Genomic DNA, 11,841 nt, shown 5'->3' on the forward strand with positions numbered 1-11,841 from the left:
TAATGAGCACTATGACCTAGTGCCATTGTTCAGCCTTTTCCCCATACCCCTGCACCTTGTTTCTATTCAAATAATCATCTAATGCCCTCCTGAATGTCTCAATTGAACCTGCCTCCACCACACTTCCAAGCAGTGCATTCCAGACCCGAACCACTCGTGTGAAAAAGTTTTTTCTCACATCACATTTGCTTCTTTTGCAAATCACTTTAAATCTGTACCCTCTCTCGTTATTGATCCTTTTACGAGTGGGAACAGCTTCTCCCTATCTACTCTGTCCAGCCCTCTCATGATTTTGAAAACTTCTATCAAGTCTCCTCTCAGCTTTCTCCTCCCCAAGGAAAACAGTCCCAACATCTCCAATCTATCCTCATAGCTGAAGTTTCTCATCCCTGGGACCATTTTCGTAAACCTCTTCTGCACTCTCTCCAATGTGTTCACATCCTTCCTATAATATCGTACCCAGAACTGTACATGATATTCCAGCTGAGGTCTAACAAGGGTCTTGTATAAATTCAGCATAACCTCCCTGCTCTTGTATTCTATGCCCCTATCAATAAAGCCCAGGAAGCTATATGCTTTATTAACTGCTCTCTCCACCTGTCCTCCCACCGTTAATGATCCATGCCCAAATATGCCCAAGTCTTTCTGCTCCTGCACCCCCTTCAAAGTTCCACCCCTTATTTTATCTTGTCTGTCCATGCTCTTTCTACCAAAATGCATCAGCTCACACTTCTCCACATTGAACTTCATCTGCCATCTATCTGCCTACTCCACCAACTTGTCCAAGTCCTCTTGAAGTTCCACACCGTCCTCGTCACAGTTCACAACATTCCCATCTGCAAACCTTGAAATTGCCCCCTGTATACCAAGATCTAAATCATTAATATATATCAGGAAAAGCAACAGTCCTAATACCGACCCCTGGGGAACTCCACAGCAAACCTTCCTCCAGCCCGAAAAACATCCATTGACAATTATTCTCTGCTTCCTATTTTGCAGCCAATTTTGTATCCACGTTGCTACTGTCCCTTTTATTCCATGAGCCATAACTTTTCTCACAAGTTGGTTGTGTGGCACTGTGTCAAAGTCCTTTTCAAAGTCCGTGTACATCGACAGCATTGCCCTCAACAACCTTTCTTCTTACCTCTTCAAAAAACTCCAAGTTAGTTAAACACGATTTCCCCTTTAGAGGTCCATGCTGGTTCTTCCTAATGAACCCATATTTTTCCATGTGACTACTAATTCTATCCCAAATAATTGTTTTTAGAACCTTGCCTACCACTGAACTTGAACTGACTGGTCTGTATTTGCTTGGCTTATTCTTACAACCTTATTTGGACAAGGGCATAATGTTTGAAATTCTTCAGTCCTCTGGCACCACCCCTGATTCTAGGGAAGACTGAAAGATTATGGCCAGTGCCCCTGCAACTTCTACTCTCACTTCCTTCAATATCCTTGGATGCATCTCATCCAGTCCCTGTGCCTTGTCAACTTAAATACCGACAGTCTATCCAGCACTTCCTCCTTATCAATTTTGGACCTTTCTAATGACGGAGTTTCCTTGTCTGTCACCCTGGACTGGGTAGCCTCTACCTCCTTGGCAAAATATTCATTTAATACCTCAGTCATGGCCCCTTTGTCCATGTGTAAATTCCCTTCTAGGTCCCTAATCGGATCTACTCCTCCTTTTACCACCCTTTTTGCTATTTATATGTCCATAGGAGACTTTGGGATTCCCCTTTATGTTGGCTGCCAGTCTTTTCTCATATTCCCTCTTCACTTCTCTAATATGCTTTTTCACCTCCCCTCTGACCCTTCTATATACCTCTTGGTTACCTCTCGGTTCTCAATTGTATTTTCTACCTGACACCTGTCATAAGCGCACATTTTCTTCTTTATCTTAATTTCAATCTTATTTTTCATCCAGGGAGCTCTGGACTAGTTTGTCCTACCTTTTCCTTTCAATGGAATATACCTTGACTGTGCCCAAACCAATTTTTTTTTTTGAAGGTAGCCCATTGTTCAACTACAGTTTTTCCTGCCAGTCTTTCGTTCCAGTCTATCTGACCCAGCTTTGTTCTTGCCCATCAAAGTTGGCTCTTGTCCAGTTAATTATTTTTACTCTGGATTGCCTATCGTCCTTTTCTATCATCATCCTAAAACGTACAATATGATGATCACTGTCTCCTAAATGTTCCCCTACTGACGCTTGATTTACTTGGCCCAGCTCATTTCCAGGAATCAGGTCCAACAGTGCATCTTTTCTTGTTGGATTGAACACATACTGCTGTAGAAAATTCTCCTGAACACAATCTAGGAACTTTTGCCCCTCTCTGCCCTTTACACTACCACTGTCCCAGTCTACATTCGGGTAATTAAAGACCCCCATTATAATTACTCTATAATGCCTGAATCTCTCTGTAATTTCCCTGCAGATTTGTTCCTCTACATCCTTCTCACTATTTTGTGGTTTACAGACTACACCGAGCAATGTAATTGCACCCTTTTTGTTCCTCAGCTCTAGTCAAATTGATTCTGTCCTTGAACACTCTGGGGCATCCTCTTTCTCCAGCACTGCAATGCTCTCCTTAACCAATACCACCACCCCTCCCCCTTTCCTATCTTTTCTGAACACCTTGTACCCAGGAATATTTAACACCCAGTTCTGCCCTTCCTTCAGCCAGTTCTCTGTTATCACCACAACATTATATTTCCACATGACAATCTGCGCCTGTAACTCCCCAATCTTATTTACTATACATCGTTCCATCACATACATGCACCGTAACCCTGATTTAGATTTTGTTACTTTCTCCCTTACCCCGACTTTACCTATTAACTTACTTTTCTCTATACTAGTGCTATCTGTCCCTCCCAGTATTTTGTGCACCCTGGTATTCTTCTCTAATGTTTTTTTCTTGGTTCCCACACCCCTGCGGAGTTAGTTTAAAGTCCTCCCAACCGCACTAGCAAAACACCCTGTGAGGATCTCAGTCCCAGCTCTGTTCAGGTGCAACCCGTCTGGCTTGTACATGTGCCATCTCCCCCAGAGCCAGTCCCAGTGTCCCAGGAATCTAAAGCACTCCCTCCTGCACCATCTTTCCTGCCATGCATTCATCTACCTTACCTTCCTATTTCTGTACTCACTGGCACCAGGCACTGGGAGCAATCTGGAGATTACTACATTAGAGGTCCTGCTTGCTAATTTTTTACCTAGCTCCCTAAATTCAGACTGCAGGACCACACCTCCCTTCCTACCTCAGTCATTGGTCCCAATGTGGACCATGACCTCTGGCTGATCACCCTCCCCCAGAATAACATCCTGCAGCCGCTCTGTGACATCCTTGACCCTGGCACCAGGGAGGTCACATACCATCCTGGAGTCACATCTACGGTCACAGAAACGCCTGTCTGTTCCCCTAGCTAATGAATCCCCTGTCACTGTCGCTGTCCCTTTCTTTTCCTTCCCTTCCTATACAACGAGCCGCTCATGATGCCACAAACTTGCCTCTGACTGCACTCCTCTGAGGAACCAGCACCCTCACCAGCTTCCAAAATGGAAAACTGATTTGTGAGTGGGACCCCAGAGGTCTCCTGCACTACCTGCCTACTTTTCTTGGACTGCCTAGTGGCCACCCATTCCCTCTCTGTCTCCAGGCCCTTAAGCTGCAGTGTGACCACCTGTCTAAACGTGCTAACCACGTAGCTCTCAGCTTCGCGGATGCGCCACAGTGACTCCAGCCGCCGCTTGAGCTCTGAAACCCGGAGCTCAGGTTTCTGCAGCTGGCAGCATTTCCTGCACATGTGCTCAACTAGGACACCCAGTAGTGTCCATGACTTCGCACATATTAGAGGATACTTATTCCACTTGACTGAGCTGCCCTTCTATGCCTTAACTTTATTCCCCTTACGTTAACTATATTCTACTTTGGATTATTTATATCACTGTATTGTATTGGCCTTAAATTTCCCTTATTCCTGGCACATCTCAGTTAAATCCAAGTATAGGACCTTTAAAAATATTATACTTCTGTAATTTACTGACTAGTTCCTATTTACCAAGGCCACCGCTCTTCTTTCTGAGGAAAGGTTGAAAAAGAAAGTACCACCTCCCTTCTCACCAAACTCCCTGTCACCAAACTTCAACTGAAGCACTCTACTGCAGACAAACACAGCATTCCAGTGCAGACAAAGTCAACACCATAAGATAGCCTACTTTTATACTCTCTGAATCTAGCATCTGAAAACCTGATTAACTAGTTGCAGTTGCAAGCAGAGCCTGTATGAGCCCTATTTTAAGGCTGGACTAAAACTCACCTTCTTCCAACCCTAACAGCAACTTTTAGTTAATTGCTAAATTAAAGAAAGACTAGACTTTAGATAGAGTTCAACCCTTAAACTCCCTCAGTCACCAATCTCCAAATGAAGCTCTCTACTGCACCCCAACGCAGCACTTCAGTGCTGACTTTAGACCATGTCGCCTAGTCCTGGACTCTCTGAGCAATGGAAATAGTGTAGCTAGAGAGAAGCTATCTGTTTCCCTTACTACCTTGAAAACGTTCCTAAAAGCTAGGGAGTACAACCCTAGTTTATAATATTTGCATTCATGATACTTTGGGAGCCATACTGGTGAAAGTTGGTGGTGGGATGTTTCAGCAGCTCAGCCGCACCTTCTGGTCTGGATTTTGTGCACTTTACTGAAACTTCCAACCATGCTTTGAGTCAACTGTCCTGCTATGCTGGGTAAATACAAATCGTAGTCAGGATAAAGCACAATATGCAAAATTCTTTAGGCTAAGGATTTCCTCTTGCTTAAATGTGTTTCATTGGGATGTAAATGACATGGACAAGGCGGCATTAATTCCCCATTCCCTACTTGCCTAGTTGTAGCAGAGGCCACTGATGCCGATGGGTTTATAGTCCAGCAGGAGTCAGCACCTTCAGGAGGTAGGGGCAGAAGATATTTTATATGTAAAAGAAAAAAGGCACAATATAAAGTTCTGTGAATGTTTTCCTCGAATGTGTTTGCCAATTCTTTCTAAAGTCCGTATTGAAATGCAAGAGTTCGTGAACAAGTGGCAACACTGAGCAGAAGAAAGGAACAGAAAAGTAAGGCCAGTTACACCTGGAACATGGCTTGTTTAAATTTAATGAGATGCAGCATAAAACTGTGCACTATGTAAATTACATGGTATTACCTAGAATGCACAGCACAAAAAAGGGCCATGTTGACCAGCTGGGCATTGCCAGGGTTTAGTTCCACATGATCCTTCTCCGAGTTACTTCAATGCTATTCTATTCCTTTCACCCTCGTGTTTTATCTAGCTTCCCCTTGAATGAATCTATGCTATTCGCCTCAGCTTTTTTTTATTTATGGGATGTGGGCATCTATTGCCCATCCCTAATTGCCCTTGAGGAGGTGGTGGTGAGCTACTGCTTGTGCTAGTGAGTTCAAAAACATACTATGTTGGAAATTCACTTTTGTTCAGCAACTACCAGAGATCAGCAGATTCAAGGTTCAGTCCTTAAAAGAAAACCTTGGCCTAACTCTCCCTTGACCAGCATTGTGCATCGGAAACCAGGGTGTCAAAAACTCAAGGGACGAGCTTTGGGCATCAAAAATTGGGGAATAATGCGAATCTGCCTCAATGTTTGCTATCACTGTTTTGAGGTGCCTTTATGAAATCATCTCTTCCAAAAGCTCTCACAACAAATATTGATTAAAAAGTACAAGAGCAAAATACTATGAGGACTGGAAATTTGAAGTGAGGACAGGAAAAGCTGGACATACTCAGCAGGTCTGGCAGCATCGGTGAAGAGAAAAACAGAGTTAATGCTTAAGGTCTGTGATTTTTTTTTCATCAGTTCAGATAAAAAGTCACAGACCTAAAACATTAACGTTGAAATAAAGTGACTCATTTGCACACAGAGATTGCTCCCAGTACCAACCCCCAAAGTTTCTTATAGAGGAGAACTCCACCTGACACTCCATAGTTGTCTTATCCAAAGCATCCTTTTCTGGCTTGTACTTTGTTTTTCTTCTGTGTTTCTTTACTAAACACATCTGTTGAATTGTTTTGCCCAGCGAGGAAGTCAGCGCTGTCAGGAATGACTTTGCTCCACTGTTATCGTTCAGTATCAGCACCTGTCACTCCAAGACAGTATAGCGCCAACAGCCGCAGAGTAAAGAATTTGACTAGGGACCTGAATAACTTGAATAACAGGGATAGAAAGCCAGCAGCATCAGAAACCGGGACTCCAGGCAGTAAGTCCCAGAGAGAGGCTCTAAAAGTTTTGGGAGGGAATTCCAGAATTTAGAGTCTAGGCAGCTGAAGGCATAATCACCTATATTGAGGCAATGAAACTCAGGAATGCATGAAGCAGAATTGGGGCAACACAGAGGTCTTACTGAGGTGGGGAGAGACAAGGCCATGGAAGGGTTTGAACACATGGATGAGAATTTTAAATTCGAGGTCTATGGGCTGGAGGCCAATATAGGTCAGTGAGTATGGGTGATGGGTGAAAGGGACTTGGTGCGAATCAAGAGACAGCCAGCAGAGTTTTGGGTAAGCATCTTCACAGAAGTGCGGGGTGAGAATAAGCTATGCAGGATTGGCAAGTGCCCTAATTTTGAAGGGCCATTTCACTTGCACTATGAATGCTGGGGCTACCCTGCCTTCTAATTATATTATTTTTGCTGTCTGTCATTGAATAACAAAAGGAGGAGAGCAGTAGTGCTGTACCTCAGCTCTGTCAAGATCACGTACCCAGATCAGCCCAGACTCTCTCAAAACAAATCAAAACGGAAAGTAGGTCCTGGACATTAGTTCCCTGTTTTACAGGCACACCCACAAATGGAACAATTGCAGTTAGGAGGAGAGATTGGGTGGGTGAAATTGTGTCCTTCATTTCTTCTTCTTGTGGCCAGTAAGCTCATGTCCCACTCTAGAGACTTCAGCACATAATCTAGGCTGACACTCTGGTGCAGTACTGAGGGAGTGCTGCACTGTCAGAGATTCCGTCTTTCGGATGAGATGTTAAAGTGAGGCCTCGTCCACAAGACCTAGTGGCACTAGTTTGAAGATGATCGGGGGAGTTTTCCACAGGTCCTGGACCAGCATTGATCTCTCAACCAACATCACTGCAATACATCAGCAATGTGATAAAAGCCAGAAGCAGTGGGAGCTTGCTGTGTGCACATTGATTGTCACCGGTTTCTACATTACAGCAGTTGACTGTGCTTCAAAAGTACTTCATTGACTGTAAAATACTTTGGGATTGGTGGTGAAAGGTATTATAACAATGCATTTTCTACTTTCTTTCATTAATATTAAATGATTTTTTTTTTAAATTTCAGTTTCTGCTTGGTGTGTGGCCTGTTATTTGGGTGGAACCTCCTCCTAAGAAGCACTAAAAAACTTCAGAAATTAAAATCTCTGGTAAAGAGCAAGCTGCTCTTCAGCACTGAGAGCTGTTTCATCTGATTCTGTGGAGCAAGTGTTCATGAGTAAAAAGGTTTGAACTGAATCATGAAGAGAAGAAACACACTGATAAATTTCAATCATGCTGAGTTTTTGTATTTATTTTTTTAAAATGCTGCCAGGTGTAGTAGAATAACATGGGAGGTTATTATGTACAAGGGGAAATAAGGAATATTGCAGCTTGTATGATGACGTTTGGGTGGTCTCTAATAACACTCTGATAACCGATTTAATCTGAGAGCAGCTAATCTTCTTTTGGATTTTGTATACGTGGCCAAAATATTGAACAAATTATGGACTGAAACTCACTGCTTCACTGTTCCTTATAACATTTTTCTGTTTGCGTCTTGCTGTCAATTCTGCCCGTCTAATGGTTTAAAGAATTTGTTTCACAAGATTTACGATTAAGTCTCTCCATGGGCCCTCAACACCAGAGGTGTGCAATGAGCAATACCTCAACACAGAGTTGCAAACACATACAATGAAGGGCACGCAGAGGCCATTCCAGATCTTGGGAGCGGGGGACTTACGTAGCTCATCCCCAAACAGTTGTGGGGGGATGGTGGGTGGGGTGAAGAACAATGGAACCATACCCCTCCTATCATCTCCCCTCATCTCCTACTCTGACACTTTCCTCCTGATCATTTTAATGCCATTCATACAGCAGGTTACCAAATTTCAGTATTGTGTGAGATATTTTGAAGTTGAGCTGGGTGTGGAGGGCTAGTCGGGGTGACTCCAGGACTGTGCAATTTGAGTGAGAATGAATGTCATCGCTGCCCCGCTCAGTAACCAGTTAAACAGTAACAGTGGGGGTGGAAAACACTATAGGGCTATTGTTTTCTAAGAGTTTAATCAGTTTGTGCTGGTCACAGAAAAAACTGAAAATCGTGTGCGTGCGTTTGGATTATATTTAAACTGCATATCGTGTTTGCTCTTCTTTCAGTAACCTTTTATATTGGAGTTTTATAGCTAAAATTTGTGTCCTTCATTAGAGTCCTACAATTCAATGGGGATTCTCCCGTTCTGCAGCCAAACCCATCAGGGGATCATCAGAAAATGTAAATGCCATTTCCATAGGAATTCCCCAGGGAGGCAGCAGGAGATTGGGCGAGTACCCAGCAGAATTTCAGGGCATGGGTGAGTTTATTTATGAAGCTGGAAATGTGGCCCCCACATACATTACTTATGAATTTGGCAGCCCTGCTCTTGTGGTCATGTTAATATTCAGGCCTGGATTTTGTTGTACTTGATTTATACTTGATTGGCCTTTTTCCCCTCTCCTTAATGCCCTTTCCCATCACACTTCACTTCACCATGTCAATTCTGATCATGCAGGTTACATATCATTCCAGGCTGCCCTCCAGGCAGTGCACTAAAGTTATTTTTTCATGGGTGTCTAAAGCCCATGGCCTGATGCAAGGGGTGAATTGGCCTCAATTCTGGTACATCTCCAGTTCAGCAAGCCAAATGTCACCTTACGTGGTAATGTGAAGGTTTGAAAGCTCCAGCCAATGGTCCATCACCCCATATTACCACCTGTTAGCTGCTGTGAAATAGGACCTGCAACACACAGCCTGTCCATCTGTATTTGTAAAGAAATGAAACAGGCCACTATCTGGGGTATTCTCATGTATTGTAAAATCTGCCATTCTATCCACTTTAGCCAAGGGAACCAAGCATTCCAGGTTCCTAATATTTTCCAGCTCAGTGGTTCCCTGAGGGTTTATTGATTTGGGATGGGACTTTCATGAGGAGGTGGTTTTATGTTACATCAGTGTAGCAAACAGTTCCCCAGTAGCCCTGTAGACTGCACCCCTTAGTGTTAATGAGCCCAGTGCCTTTATCCCAGCTACGTTCTGTCTTTTAAGAGACTGAGCTATGATTAAGAGTAATTTCATACAGTCAGCATTGCCATCAATCCAGTTAAGGGTGATGTTGAAAGCAAGCTAAATTTCTCAGTACATGCCAGTGAGGATTGCACAGGGATTTTCCAGGGAAGCCATGAGATGAATGCCTTGTCAATTGCAATGTTGACATAAAGTTCCTGTTGTTGGTACCAATGGTTGATGGTACTAATGCAGTAATATTATGTGTGTCTTTGGGTTGTTAATACCACCTTCTGGACTTTTAATTTTGTATTATTTGCAGGTGAACGTCATACAGGAAAGTCTGAAGGTCATTACTGTAGACACATGGACCAAATGTTAAGTCCAGAAAGATTTCTCTTTCTCCCAACACTACCCTTCCCCTCCCCCATCACCCTCCCACTCCTGTGCAATAAATCACAGTGACCATTCTCTTAGTTCATAAAATTCATACTCTAGACAAGGGGTTTAAATCAGTAACCAATGTCACCCTGGTTCAGCTTTCCCACCTCCAGCTTCAGACTCGTAACTAACAGCCAGGAGAGAAGCAGCTTTTAAAAAGTACACTTGCCAATTATAAGACAAAGTCATAATTCAGTTTAGTAAAAGATCTTTCCACTAATAACAAAAGTATGACTAGCCAAGTACAATTTGACTGCGTTTGTTGCCTAACTGTTAGCTTCACTGATGGGACACGACTGTGGAATAAGGACAGATTGTTCTTCAATTTTTCATCATTGTCTGTGTGAGAACTATGTTACTATTGAACTAAATGCGTTGCTGAGTTTTGGATCATCTTTGTTTTTAAATTTGTGTTTAAGATGCTGCTGGGTTTAAGTTGGGTGATGTGGGGAGAGAGCATGACTTATTTTGGAGCAATTTCAAAGGGGAAGACGAAAGCCTCAAGCAGGCTCTGTCGAGAACAGACATCGTATCAAGACTCTGAATTGCATCATTCACAAATGACAATAAGTAAAGGCCCCTATCCCCCCTCCCCACCCTGCCCAGTACCTTTCAGCTGAGATTGAAACAACCTGACAAGCTGAAGTGCTTCAGCAATGTTCTGACTGAAGGCTGGAATTGCAAGCAAGTGTCACAGATAAAGTGCCACAAGGGTACTAAGCACAGAGCCTGATTCTTTGCTTTTGTTGCTAAGAAGCTGCCCCAAGTAGTCAGAAGTGAGAAGGACAATATTGTGTAACTATTTTAATTGTCCAACTTTTCTAAAACTGGAAATCATGTGGCCCCTAAGATCACCGCATTGATTAGTTTCTGCTTTTTTGGTTTTTTTTGGTTTGACAATTTCTTCGCTTAATGCCTACTTCATATAACTGCAGAAAACTCAAGCACACAAGAGGTTTATTATTTTGATGCGGTTTGTTTCGCTGTTGCAGGGAATTTAGATGTTTTTGAAAATAACATGAGGGTTTCCTCATGCAAATACGATTCGAAGGGGAAAACATTCCAAATTTGGTGAAACAAATCTTGCTGCAATTGTGCTGTTAATCAAGCTAGGAGCACTTCACGACTTTTCCTCTCTGAATGCAGTGTCGTTGCTTGGATACCAAGCAAGTAACATTTCAAAGCGCCCAGTCCTCACTCTATTGAGTGAGAGCTCCCAAACCAAGGTCGTGAATCTCCAAGTCTAGTGGCTCTATAGCTTTAAAACATAACCTATTTGAAAATGTCTTTGGAAGTGTGCACCTGTGTTGTTACTATGCGATTCTTTCCTATCTGATCTGAACGTTCAAAGGGCTTCCAATCTGCACAGGGTATTATGTGAATTTATTTTTACTCTATCTCATTGGCAACAGATGCACGTTGGGGTTACATGGCGGACCTGCACTGGTGTCTAACCCTTGTACATCCCTACAGCACTGATCTGTATTGCATGTGTGTGAGGGGCTATTAGAATATTCCACAACCAATTCATAAACTGACCAAATTTTCTTCATATAATTTCTGTAATCATTTATAAAGTGTGTCTCCGTTGAATGTTGCTTTGCCCAATGCAATGACTGCAGCAGCACTATGACGTTACATGGTGTGTGCTCAGAATGCACTCCAGATGTGCCAGGAATGGACAACGTAATAAAAAAATAACAGCACCAGTGTTAACAATAAAAAGACAACTTCAAATATTGAATCGTACACTATTTTGAATTATGTGTAATATTTCAATATTAATGTAACTAACTTTTGTGAAAAATTAAAAGCTGATGAAAGAACATTGTGTGTGTGTGTGTATTATGTTCAGTAGAAATTGCTCTCTATTTCCCCCAATTTAAATTGGAACTTCTGCTTCTCATTCTTGCGTCTTTGACACCAAGTGCTTGCTTTCACCTCAACAACTCCTCTTCTGGGCCCATAATTTAAGTGTATGTTACTGGACCAGTCACATAGAGGCCTTGAGTTCAAACCCGATGGCTAATTATGATAGTTGGATTGTTAGAATTGAAGTGATCTTTTCATTTTTAGGCTAGCGTAAGACA

General features: G+C 42.7%; 1 protein-coding gene across 1 annotated transcript in view; it reads left to right on the forward strand.

Annotated features, from left to right (window-relative positions):
- The window catches only part of acer3 (alkaline ceramidase 3), a 207,849-nt gene extending 196,272 nt beyond the window's left edge, over nt 1-11,577 (forward strand). The window contains exon 11 of the mRNA XM_041199204.1: nt 7,358-11,577. Within this exon, the coding sequence (XP_041055138.1) occupies nt 7,358-7,414 (57 nt within the window). The 3' untranslated portion in view covers nt 7,415-11,577. The remainder of the gene's footprint in view (nt 1-7,357) is intronic.
- The last annotated feature ends 264 nt before the right edge of the window (nt 11,578-11,841 follow it).

Source organism: Carcharodon carcharias, chromosome 11 (assembly GCF_017639515.1).
Source record: "Carcharodon carcharias isolate sCarCar2 chromosome 11, sCarCar2.pri, whole genome shotgun sequence".
Classification (NCBI taxonomy): domain Eukaryota; kingdom Metazoa; phylum Chordata; class Chondrichthyes; order Lamniformes; family Lamnidae; genus Carcharodon; species Carcharodon carcharias.